At 46.1% G+C, this 13,907-nt stretch overlaps 1 protein-coding gene across 1 annotated transcript; it reads left to right on the top strand.

The window, feature by feature from the left end:
• The first annotated feature begins 1,156 nt into the window (after nucleotides 1-1,156).
• LOC133362202 (uncharacterized) lies at nucleotides 1,157-12,211 on the top strand. The gene is made up of 6 exons (XM_061581142.1): nucleotides 1,157-1,391; nucleotides 2,377-2,423; nucleotides 2,976-3,153; nucleotides 7,567-7,715; nucleotides 8,646-8,951; nucleotides 10,113-12,211. The coding sequence occupies exons 1-6, from the start codon at nucleotides 1,375-1,377 to the stop codon at nucleotides 10,178-10,180; spliced, it is 765 nt and encodes a 254-aa protein (XP_061437126.1). The 5' UTR covers nucleotides 1,157-1,374; the 3' UTR covers nucleotides 10,181-12,211.
• The last annotated feature ends 1,696 nt before the right edge of the window (nucleotides 12,212-13,907 follow it).

The following is a 13,907-nucleotide window of genomic DNA, read 5'->3' as shown; positions in this document are numbered from 1 at the left end:
ACCCTCCCCACCCAGCCCCACCCTCCCCACCCAGCCCCACCCAGCCCCACCTTCCCCACCCAGCCCCACCCTCCCCACCCAGCCCCACCCTCCCCACCCAGCCCCACCTTCCCCACCCAGCCCCACCCTCCTCACCCTCCCCACCCAGCCCCTCCCCTCTCCACCCAGCCCCACGCCTCCCATTTTTTTATGCACGACGGACGGACGGACACAACAATCCCCTGTGGGCTGGTGTAACCAGGAGGTTCCCAGCGGTGTAAAGTGAGTCCAGCTCAGGCACCGAGAGCAGTGCGGCTGATGGAGGTGGTCACTGACAGCGGCAGTGGGAGATGTCCCCCCAGACGCGCGCTTTGTGTGTGTCGGTGTCGCCACGCGCTGTCACCTGTGGCTCTCTACTGAGTTCATGGGCTCTTATGAACACTGCCAAATGTGATTCTGCCTTTGTGAGTTATGAACCGAGTTTCACTGCAAGGCAACGTTCAATTAATAGAATGGTAAATGCAAAGTCGTATTAAATTTTGACTTAAACTTTCGTGACTGCAGGAATTCAAATTTTTGGTTCTTTTTGTAAAGTCACGAATATATAAAGTAAAAAAATTTAAAAGTATCATTAATTAAAAAATAATAAAAGCAAAACACCCAATTTATTATTTAGACTTCAAACTTATTATTTTTAATAAAAATGTTATTTTATTATTTTTATTATTTATTTTACATCTCAGTGACTTTACCTGTAAGAACCAAGAATATTAAAGTTTAAAGTCAAAATTCACCCTCCACCTCACCCACCCAATCACGACAGCCGGGGGGGGGGGGTGGGGTGACACCACGTGACCCACAACCCCCCGTGGAAAAGACGCTGCCAACCGATCATTCGCCTGCCGCATTCGTTAACACATTCACCCATCATCTCTGCCTTGACGCAATCCACAACATTTATATCTTAAAACACCCCTCCCTCCCGTAATAAATACATTATTTAATTGTACGCATTTTAAACGAGATTAAACCCATACTTACAATATTGTAACGTAAGTTGTTTTTATTATTGCATCGTGACCACCACCACCACAATCGGCGTCGTGACGAAACTGGCTGCGAGGAATCAGCGGCTTTGTCCCCCTCGTGCGCTTTGCAAATCTGGCTTCGCGCCAAACTCGCTAATTCGCGTTAATCGACAAAAGTTTAACTTGATACAACTTCACAGTTATACAAAGTTGGCGTTCACTTCCCTCACGTTTGAGGGAAATCCCTCATCGTTGTTGTTATCGACGTCATCGCGGCTCTTATCCGCGTGTTTTTTTTTAGTTTTATTGCTCGTTGGTGGCTTGTGGTTGTTGTATTGGGGTGGGGGGGTGTGAGACATCAACTGACATGCCGAGGCTACTCAGGTGCGTGAGTGGCTCTGTGGCTGATTCATAACAGAGAGGGAGTTTGTTGTTGTTGGTTGGGGCAGATCGCGTCAATGTGTAAATGTTGTGTCGTTAAACTCGCCACCACCCGACACAGCAACTGGTGAGGGGGTTGATAATTGGTTGTTTACCCTTCTATCTGGCAACAAAAGGTGTCAGTTTTGTTGCCAGATAGAAGGGTAAACAACCAATTGTGTATAGTCGTGTACAGTGTATAGTGTAGAGTAGTGTATAGCAGTGTACAGTGTAGTGTAGAGTAGTGTAGTTCATAGTATAGTAGTGTAGAGTAGTTTATAGTGTAGATTAGTGTAGTGTGTAGTGTAGAGTAGTTTATAGTAGTGTATAGTGTAGTGTATAGTAGTGTAGTGTCTAGTAGTATATAGTGTAGTGTATAGTAGTATAGTGTTTAGTAGTGTAGTGCATATTAGTGTAGTGTATATTAGTGTTGATTAGTGTAGTGTAGAGTAGTTTATAGTGTATAGTAGTGTGGTGTCTAGTAGTGTATAGTGTAGTGTATAGTAGTGTAGTGTATAGTGTAGTGTATAGTAGTGTAGTGTCTAGTAGTATATAGTGTAGTGTATAGTAGTGTAGTATACAGTGTAGTGTACAGTGTAGTGTATAGTGTAATTGATGACATTGGTACATCGGATCAGTTGGGACAGTGTTGGCGGGCTACATGTCATGGCCGTTAGTTGGTGTCACTTTATGTTCGTTGATTGGCCCGGAGTCATGTTCATCGATGACGACGAGTTTCAATGCAGCGTCAATGTCATTGATTGACAACCGCCTTTGCAGATCGATAGGCACTGCCATGGCACTTGCTTTGCATTGTGTCATTGTAATTCAGTGGCACTGGTGTCCTGGCAGTACAGCAAGTGGGCCCGTGAATCCATGTACGTAATGTGATTTATTCCTGAATTGATCTTTCGTTGTTTTTCTTTTATCCAAATGATTGGTGTTGCAGATTCAAGAAATTTGATTATACTCAGCCTGAGGACTTTGAAGACGACGGTGAGTAGAATGTGAGGTATCTATACATATGATGGTTATGGGCAGACGACGTGGTGGACAGTAGTGATGGTTACGATTGTAATTATGGTCATTGACTCGTTGGCTTATTTAAATGATTACAAGTCATATTTCATTACCAAAGTAAAATCGCATTAGATCCATCCGCAATGGAGCTGCCGTGGTTAGCGCGGTGGGCTTGCAATCCAGAAGCCGCTGGTTCAACTCCATATCCCGACGTGGAAAGTCTCTTAAATCCCCTCCCCACCTCTCTTCCACCCAGCGGTGTCAATGAGTTCACCGCGCTTGGTCGTGTGTGGTCGAGGAGGCGCTTTGCCGCCTCTACCAATGTGTCTGCGCAGCGTGGGAGAGTAGGCAATTTCCTCTTTTCAGCTCCCTCTTGTGGAGGCCCTCTGCACCGGTAGTAAAATCTCACCGTAAACTATTGCCAATTCCCGACTTTCATAACCGCCATTTGATTCCGAAAATGGTTATCGGTTTAACAAACCCAGCGATGTACGCGCGTCAATGTGTGTGCGTGTTGCATCGCCACAGACGGTGACTTCTCATCGGCCTTTCTTCCGCCAAGCAAAATGTCTCAAGCGGTGACCAATTCTGACGATGAAAATGGCGACAAGGCAAAGCCTGCAAAGAAGGCCTTGTGCGGAACCAAGAAGTCCCGTCAAGTCACGGCCTTGAACACAGCAGCAGCAGGAACAGCAAGAGACGGAAGGTAATACTATACACTACACTGTACACTACACTATACACTACACTGTACACTACTAGACACTACACTATACACTACACTGTACACTACTATACACTACACTACTATACACTACACTACTATACACTACTATACACTACACTACTATACACTACTATACACTACACTATACACTACACTATACACTACACTATACACTACTATACACTACACTATACACTACTATACACTACACTATACACTACACTATACACTACTATACACTACACTATACACTACTATACACTACACTATACTGTACACTACTATACACTACACTATACACTACACTATACACTACACTGTACACTACTATACACTACACTATACACTACACTATACACTACTATACACTACACTGTACACTACTATACACTACACTATACACTACTAGACACTACACTACTATACACTACACTATACACTACACTACTATACACTACACTATACTGCTATTCACTACATACTACTACATTACTATTATTGTGCCGTTACGTCATGACATGATGTAAATGCGTGTCTCTTAGAGACGTTCACCAGATGGAGTGCATCGCCTCGTCATTGTTTTACAAGTCAGCGTTGTTTGTATTGTTTCTGTTGCATCTCATGGATTCGCAGTTGCTTCCGACAGCCACTGCAATGGTAACGAAAGAACAGATTCTTGAGCCGAATTGCAATCCTAAATCATGGCAATTCATGAAACCATCAGGAGGGAAATTCCTTCCATGCCTAGTTTGGATTCACTCCTTCCAGCTGCTCCATTATGTTATGTAGCAACCTCTTATTTATAACATTACTAGCGGTAAGTACCCGGCGTTGCCCGGGCGAAAAAGGCAGACACACATGTAGACTTACACACAGACATCGACCTACACACATAGAAACACATCGACTTAGATGCACACACACATATGGTTAAGTGCAGGATGTATCGTTAGCAGGCCAGCCTAAATGTTTGTAACCGGCGAAGATGTTCCATTAGGGGGGTGCATGTTTTGCAAGCGTAGAGAAGGGAGGGAATTACCGTGGCCGAGAAGACCCGGAGCTTCATGCGGAGCGAGAGACCAGGTAGCTTCCACACAGCGTAACGCAGCCCATGAAAAGATAATGGCGCCCGACTGATTTGGAGTGAGACCTCTGCTGTCAAACTGGAGCCGGTCATGAGCACACTGGCCAGGTATGGGAATCTCTCCAACTCTCCACAACTGCCGCATCACCAATTGTGAGTTGTGGGGCTGGATTGTTCGATGGTATAAAATATCCAGGCAGATGGTTAGTTTTGGTGGGGCTGATGGTGAGGCCCCACCTCTTAGTGACAAGCTCCAGGTTCAGCAGCAGTGAGCAGCAATCACCAGAGCATCGGCATACATAACATGGTTGAGCAATAGGGAGGCATCCCTTGACCGCACCCGGTCGTCGATCAGCCTCTTATTGTATCTGTACCAAATGGTAATTCCACCGGTATAGGTCACTGAAGGCTTCACAAACTACTTGGTCAAAATAGATGTTAAATAATGTGGGAGCCAGAGGACATCCCTGTCACACCCCGAGGTGTAGAGGGAATGGCTCTGACTGACGGCCACGTAGTTTGACGTGGGGCCGCTCACCATCATGAAGGTCCTAAGGATCGTGAGCAAAGGGTGAGGGACTCCGAAAGCACGAAGAACAACCCAGAGGCCAGGCCTACTGATGGTATCATAGGCCTTGAGCAGGTCAATAAAGCGCATACATTCACTCGCACGCACGCATGGACCTACAGACACGCAAAGAAATGGACTTACACTGACTCACATGGAGCAACGCACACAAAGCGACTAACACACACGCACATGGGCTGAGACGCACACATATATTGACTCACACACAAACACATCGACTTACACACAGATATATCGACTCGCACACAAACACATCGACTTACACACACACATATATGGACTCACACACACATAGACATCCATTTCACATACACACGTGGAGTTACACAGACATATCGACGTACACACATACAGGGACTCACACACACACATACACACCGACTCACACACAGATATACGTGGACTGACACACACACATTGACGTAAACACACATTTAAAGTTCAAGTTCATTTATTAGTTATAGCCCTGTGAGCCATTCGGCTCTTGAATTGGGTGTACTTACACACACACACATATGGACTAAGACACTCACACATGGACTGACACACACATACATATGGACTCACACACGCATAGACATCCACTTTAGATACACCCACATGGAGTTACACACACATATATGGACGTACACACATACAGCGACTCAGACACACACACATGGAATCACACACAGACATACGTGCACTAACACACACATTGACATAAACAAAGATCCCCCGTGTAGCCTTAACAGACTGTAGGGGCAAGTGGTGTTAGCGAGCACCTATGAAGGCCGCAACGGCACACGAGGGGGTGGGTGGCCAGCACCACGCCCGACCGCCTTTGTCTCCCCAGTGGCGATGTTTACACACCGCACCAGGTACTCATTTAAGGCTGAGTCGACCTAGGGGAGGCCCAGGACCGGTTCAGATAATCGTCACTGGTGTTAGCCGTGAGCGGGAATCGAACCCGGGTCGCCAGGTTCATAGCGCAGCGTGCTAACCGCTACACTACCGCTCCCCACACACATGTACTTACACACACATGTACTTACACACACACACATACATAGACTGACACACACATGGATTAACACACACATATCGACTCACACACGCGCACTGACTTACATACACACATCGAGTGAGACACACACACATGTATGGACTTACACACACATATGGACTAACACACACATACACATCGACTGACACACATAGACACACGAATGCACATTGACTTACACACTCAGATGGAGCCATGCACACACATCGACTAACACACACACATGGACTAACACACACACAGCTACTGATACGCACACACATGGACTAACACACACACACATGGACTAACACACACACACATGGACTAACACACACACACATGGACTAACACACACACACATCGACTAACACACACACACATCGACTAACACACACACATGGACTAACACACACACACATGGACTAACACACACACACATGGACTAACACACACACACATGGACTAACACACACACACATGGACTAACACACACACAGCGACTGATACGCGCACAAATGGACTGACACGCACACTTGGACTGACACACACACAAACACTTTGACGTACACACACACATCGGGCGTTGTCCGTTCGAAAAAGACAGACATGGAGTTAAAGACACGCATGGCTCTACACGCACAAACATATGGACTCAAAGACACACACGTGGACTCATACACACACATCGATGGGCACAACAATCCCCGATGATGGCACAGCTATCAGTATCGCAGTACTACGTATGAGTAAATAGCGTGACGTGAGCGATGGAAACAATAGAGATGCATTTAAGAAATAAGCAGAGATAAGTGTAAATGAAAGATAAACAATGAACCAGAGTTGGTATGTGCACACAAAGATAAACATAGTAATATCTGGCAACGTATTTGTTTCATAATATTAAGCAATGAAGCATATTTTTTATCAGCACACAAACATTATTATTGTAATGTTTGTCAACTAATGTGTGTTAACAATAATAAGCAATGGGCTTGAGTTGTTAGCGTAAGAAGCAAGGAACTCTGTACTTAGCATAGGCGTGTTGAGGCCTTGTGCCATGCGTAGCCCCCGTCCTGGCCTACATTGGCGAGGCGGCGAAGTTGGCACGTTGCCAGGCTAGGGGCTGGGCCGCTACCCCCCCCCCCCCCCAGCATCCCCCGGCCGTGCAAGAATAATGTAATGTAAGCAGTAAAATATTATTATCTACGGAGTCTGTAGTATAGACTCGACGCATCGTGTTGGGGGGGGGGGGGGCGAAGAGGACATGACACTGTGAAGAAATATCCGCAGAGTTACGTATGTACGTCTTGCCTGCTGTAAAACGCGTAAAAGGAAATGAGCTCGTGCGAACGCGCATCACTTGGCAGTGTCTACCCCCCCCCCCACGCAATTGGCGTCAGTTGGTACGGTCGATGTCGTGCAATAAGTAATTAATAATAGAAACCGCACAAATGTGTTAATTAAACAACTTTAAACTTTACGGATGGGAAAACGGAATAGCCTATTCCCACCGCGGGGCTTAGGGCGTCCCGCCTGCCAATTTTATTTCTACGTGAAGCCCACCGTCCGAGAGCCAAATCCCCCGCAAGCACGCAGAGACTCTTATATATAAGAAGAAGAAGATTGCACTGCCCACACCAACCTCTGTGCATTGTCGTCGTTTGCAACCGCACTTTGCGCCACTCTGCGCAGACCGTCCCTGGACGACGAGCGTCTCTTTGAGAGGGAGCTCAAGGAGGTCCTTGCCCCGGCTGGTGATCAGACGGAAGTGGCGGCGTCTTCGCGGGAGATTTCACAGGAAGCCGTGGGCAGTGCCACCGTCAACACGGACGACACACCCGGTATGAGACTCTACAGATTTGTGGCTTTCTGTATGTTTGCACGTGTGTGGACATGTATGGTGCTCACTGCCAACACCAGTAACGATTATATGAACCAGTCCTGGGCCTCTCCGAGGTCGACTCAGCCTCAAATGAGTACCTGGTGCAATTCCAGGCGTGGTGCTGGCCATCCACCCCCATGTATGCCGTGCCGACCTTCATACGTGCTCGCTCACGGCAGCTGCCACAACAGCCTCTGAATGGCTGTACGGGGAATCTATGTGTTTGTACGGTGGCTAGGAGATGTTTCACTTCCTCGTCTGGTGTACAGAAGGTCGTGCGTTCGATCCCGACCCTGACGCCTGCTGCTGTATATTTGGAGTTTGCGTGTCTCTCCCCGTGGTCACGTGGATTTTTCTCCGGGTCCTCCAGTTTTCCCTCCACATTTAGAATATTTCGCCGCGATACATCTCCACGTGATAATTGCTCACTTTCTTGAGCTACCATTTGTGATAGCCAAGTCGCTTCTGAAGAAGAGACATTTGGCTCAGTGGGCCTTACCTGATGACACAAAGTTGTTTAGTTTTGCATGGCAGTGCCAGGCCACTGAGGATGCTCATGTGTTGCCCTCTGTTCAAACCACACAGCAGTCTCCTGCTGGCTTTTTCCTAAATCGTATCGTATTCTTTATTGATTTTTCAAAGTCGAGATAAAATCTTGATTTGAAGCTTCAGTTGACTCTGTAGCACTATCACTACGACTGTATTGTTCCCAAAAAAAATTTTCAATAGTAATATTTGGCAAACATTCAATACGTGCCATGACCACATTGGAATACTTGCTTTTATTTGGTAAAGTAATTCTGACCGATCAGAAATATGAAACAACAGTGTCCACAATGCAGCGACCACGACAACGACGGGTAATCACATGTTGTCTAAAACACGACAGACAACGAGACGGGCGAGTCCTCGGAGTCCGCTGGGAAGTCCGACAGCGATGACAGCGACCACAAGAAGCCCTTCTGGAAGTTCAAGGTGCCCAGGGTCACCGCCGCCACCACCAACAGGAGAGGGAGCAAAGCTGCCGTGGCCAGGGGCAGCAGAACAACGGGCGCGGCGCGTGGAGCCGGGGCGGATGTCGGGCCAGATCCTGCCCCTCGGCAATCAGCGAAGCGCCTCCCCCCGCCCGCGTTCAACGAAGCCGGCGTCGCGGCTCGTGCCACCGCATCGCCTCTACCCAAGTGGGTTCCTCCAGGTAAGGACAAAGCATCGAAACCACGGCCGGCACAAGCGCACGTGTTTCTAACTCGCACGCCTTTCACGTTTTCCCACGATGAAACCATCCATGGATGTGCCTCACCTCCACTGGGTCTGTCTAGGAAGCTAAGCAGGGATTTGAGCCTGCTAAGTACAATCTTAATTTGGAGCTTTCGTGACTGCAGGAATGACTCTTTGGTTCTTTCGGTAAAGTCACGTATAAAGAGAAAGTAATAAATTAAATACTAGCATACGACGTTTCGATTGCAACACAAGCAATCATCATCAGGAATAAATGAAATAGAAACACAAATCTAGTATACTTAGAAATGGAATGTAATACAACAGAGAGTCGGATAACATAACAGTCTACACCCTACCTGGTTGATTATGTTCTTCCTGAGAATACTACATTTGAGAGAGAGAGATAAAAACACAGAACCAGAAACATATAGACAGACATATAAGCAGACAGATATCACAGAGATACATAGAGAGAGGGAACAAACATAGGCACACAGAGAAAGCAACGTCTCTGTATCGAGGCCTTGATGAGTGATGACCACCGTAGCTCTCCGGGTGATGTAGGTGTGAGAGCGCGAGATGGTCTGCACCTGGCAGTGCCGAGTGTTGCTACCTCGCCGTGAGCGACACTCACGGCGGAGTGGGAACACGTCCACTTGCGGGGTCGACGGAGCGAGGATATCCGAGTGTGTGTGCTAGATTCATTGTTGTGCGAGCGTGAGGGATGGCGGCAGCTTGGAGAGGCCTTCATCTCGCAGTGGATAGAGCATGTCTGAGTGTGTGTATGCGGAATGCTAATGGAGCAGACAAAACTCTTCAAAGGAAGCAGAAAAAACTAAAAAAGTTTCAAAAAGAGAATGTTTTTTTCATCGAATTGTGACTCCAAATGACGACGTTCTTCTACTTACTTTGGAGGAGTCAATGGTCACGTGGCAACTAAGTGTGTGTAATCCTCAGAGTAACTTTACAATAATGATGAAAAATCCCACGATGGTTTGCAGTCCTTTGTTTATCCCCCTATGAACGAAGGCCCCTCCATGTCACCAGAAATAATGACGACTTAGAAAATCGTTGAGAATGTGAGTTAACGTGTGTTACTGTCGAAGCCTAACCCCCCCCCCTTTAACCACATCAGGTCCGGCCTTGCATCTTGGCCTCTCGAAACGAGCCAAGCTGACGCCTCTCCACCCTGACTCAACATGAAATCACCACGGATCACCACAGATCACCACGGACCACCACAGCCCGCCACAGATCACCACAGATCACCATGGACCACCACAGCCCGCCACAGCCACCAGCCACTGACTCTTTCAACATGCCATGACATGTCCCAGTCAGCCACTAAGCCATTCCACTTGCCACGGTCTGCGAGTGATACATTCCAAACTCTGAGCACTACCACGGTTTGCCACTGAACCATGGCCTTGTCTGGGACAAGCACTTACCCATTCAACCGCCAAGGGCTACTACCACTGACAGCCCAAGTGCAACTCAACTTGCCATTACTCAACGTATACAAGACCCGCCATGCCTCAATAGGTGCGGTCTGCTGTAAGCCGACCTGACTTGCCACCGTAGAGATTGCCGCAGCCCGCTGTGAGGTGACTGCTCGCTGCCTGCAGCCACGGCCTAGAGCACGGCTGCTAGACTGACTTGAACCACCGCCGAAGACAACCTCAGCTGCCGTGGCTGAAATCTGAGGCACAGTTTAACAGTGAAAGCCCTTTATTCCAATTCAATAGCACGTTTTTTGTTAGCACATGGATGAAAATCATCTGAATAACTTAGTTTTAATGCTTTTCGTTAGAGTCTGTAGAGCAGTTTCGTTCTGCATTTAGTTTATTGTTATATAGCACGAGTGTTTGGTGTAAACTTTAACGCAAGACTGGTTATAATTCTGTATGACTTCACGAGATATTGGCCGGACTAGAAATGTTTTCATCCTGGCCTCACTGCACAACTCTCAACCCATTGTCCTGAAATTTAAAGACGTGGCCCAAAATTCAAACGGCTGTTATCTTTCGATTAAAAGCTTTCGTGACTGCAGGGATTCATCTTCTTGGTTCTTTCGGTAAAGTCACGTAGAATGGAAATAATAAAATAATAAAAATTAAACAATACAATTCTCACGACGTTTTGGCCACAACGCAAGCAGAAGAACAGGTGAAGAACAGGTCTGTCGGAAAGACAGACGCTGTCTTTCCGACAGACCTGTTCTTCTGCTTGCGTTGTGGCCGAAACGTCGTGAGAATTGTATTTTATTATGTTTTATTTTTATTATTTTATGATTTCCCTTCTACGTGACTTTACCGAAAGAACCAAGAAGCTATTAACTTGCGGCTACACACCGATATTGTGTTCCCAGGACGCGCAGCCCAAGTTTGCGTCTGCGAGAGAAGAGCTACAGATTCTCCTCGCATTATACGGCTTCCTGTTTGTGCGATTTTGCGCTGTTTATGGGGCAAGCCGGTTCATACCCAAAATTCGCGAGATGCGGTTTCACTTAAGTCACGTGCGGCTACGCGCTCGGATGTAGGACAAGATTGTGTGTGTGTACTGTCCACGCTACTCGGCAGGCAGCTGTATCCTTGTGCGGTGTCGCTTTGTGTGCCCTTTTTGAAACGCATCTTCTACTAGCGCAGACAGCGAGGGAAACCTGTACATTGCACTTGTTAATTTTGACTTGCATCTAGAAGGGTTTAGGGGGGTCTGGATGCAATGTGACTTCGTGCTCCTTTACCAAAAGACATTCCAAACTCTTGCCCTCAGAAATACAATCCAGGTTTTAATGCACACACACACACAAGTAAGATGAGTGCAGTCACAGGTAACGGCAGTGTTTGTTTTAAAGCTTTCGTGACTGCAAGGATTCATATTTTTGGTTCTTTCGGGTAAAGTCACGTAGAAGGGAAATAATAAAATAATAAAAATATAAACCAATTAAATTCTCACGACCTTTCGACTGCAACACAAGCAATCATCGTCAGGTGTGAAAACCACAGCAAGTAAATTTTAAAAAAATTGTATAATTTTATTTCGATTTAAAGCTTTCGTGACTGCAGGGATTCATCTTCTTGGTTCTTTCGGTAAAGTCACGTAGAAGGAAAATAATAAAATAATAAAAATAAAACAAAATTATTCTCACGACGTTTCGGCCACAACGCAAGCAGCCATCTTCAGGTGGAGAATTATTTTATGTTTTATTTGTATTATTTTCTTTCTACGTGACTTTACCGAAAGAACCAAGAAGATGAATCCCTGCAGTCACGAAAGCTTTAAATCGAAATTTGTCATTGTTGTTGTTTGGAGTGGAATCCATGGAGCTGCACAAGTCTACGTCATCACCTTCGGCATCGTCTGCATCGTTGTTGGCCAAGCAGCCTGTTGCTGTCCTGACCCTGGCATCGTTGCCTGTGACGGCGACAATAAAACAGAGTGCCTCCTCAATACGACTCGTGTCTCTCTAAAGTTTCTTGTCTCTCTAAACTAATTCAGCATCAAAGGGAGGGGATAGGGGTAGCATTAATCAAGGGAAGGAGTGTTAATAGTATGTAGCTGCTGATGCTGAATTAGTACTATTCACATACCTGCATTTCCCATATCCTCTATGCTTAATACAATGAACAAAGTAATATATAGTATCGTAATTGTATAGTAAATAAATAGCAGTGTGATACACATTAGGGTGGGTAGAATAATACATAGTGTTATATTAAAATGTATAAGGTATAGGGTGGTTTATAGCAATACAGTATGTAATTTAATGTTGGGTTTGTCTATGGCAGTATATAGTACGGTGTAGACTCGTGTGATGTAAGAGAATAAAGTTTAGATGGTAGCATATTATATAATTTTTACGACGTAGAATTGTAATGTATAACTTACAGTTAGTAACTCAGCTTATTGTAGAGTATAGTAAGTATACTGATGATGCTATGTAGTTTATACTTTAGTTGTTTACGTGGTGGTTTTAGTTACTGCAGCTACATACTATTAACACTCCTTCCCTTGATTAATGCTACCCCTACCCCCTTCCTTTGATGATGAATTAGCACTATTCACATTCCTGCATTTCCCATATCCTCTCCCTTTGATGCTGCTAATCCTGCATAATGCACGGGCATATGTAGCACTAATCACATTCCTGCATTTTCCATAAATATGCTAAATTCATCTTGATATGCAAATTCATTTGTCAAGACGCCCAGCTTATATACATGCTCCAAGCTCGTGTGCTGTTTCATTCAGACTCTGTCGCCTCGACAGACCTGGTCTTCACCTGAGGACGGCTGCTTGCGTTGTGGCCGAAACGTCGTGAGAATTATTTTATTATGTTTTATTTTTATTATTTTATTATTTCCCTTCTACGTGACTTTACCGAAAGAACCAAGAAGAAGAAGATACGTGGGATCGATTCCCGCATTCTCCAAGCGCAATATTTTTTTTAAATCAAATTTTAAATGTTAATTCCCAGCGTTAGTGTCTGTGACATCTTCACATTGGTGAACCAGCTTGGAAGTACACTGACCTCTTGTCGCTCTCGATGTTGCTGTTTTGAAGCCCCTGTTAAGACGTTAGATATGTGACGAGAAATACAAAAAATATAAAAAATATTATCGATCTTGGCAGGAGTGGACCAGTCAGCCGTGTGCCCCGTGACGTCACAGACCCCACCACGTGACTCGCACGCCCCCCAGGGGACCTGAAACGTCGGCTGAGCCGCAGTGTTGAGTCTACGGCGCAGCGCGCAGTCTTATCAGTTCTACGGAATCCGAGTCGCACTCGCGTCACGTGGTCGCCTATCCGCACTACGTATTATAAACGCGCCCTGCCAATCTCACGAGATTCGCAGCTGCCTGCAGCCTCCTGCCCGAGGTGTCGGCACGCGACGTCGGACCTCCTCCTCCTGGCTGCTGCTGCACTCCAC

Source organism: Lethenteron reissneri, unplaced genomic scaffold, assembly GCF_015708825.2.
Source record: "Lethenteron reissneri isolate LAM-NWPU_2019-01 unplaced genomic scaffold, ASM1570882v1 scaffold_1401, whole genome shotgun sequence".
Taxonomy (NCBI): domain Eukaryota; kingdom Metazoa; phylum Chordata; class Hyperoartia; order Petromyzontiformes; family Petromyzontidae; genus Lethenteron; species Lethenteron reissneri.
This window is presented reverse-complemented; position numbering and strand designations above follow the sequence as displayed.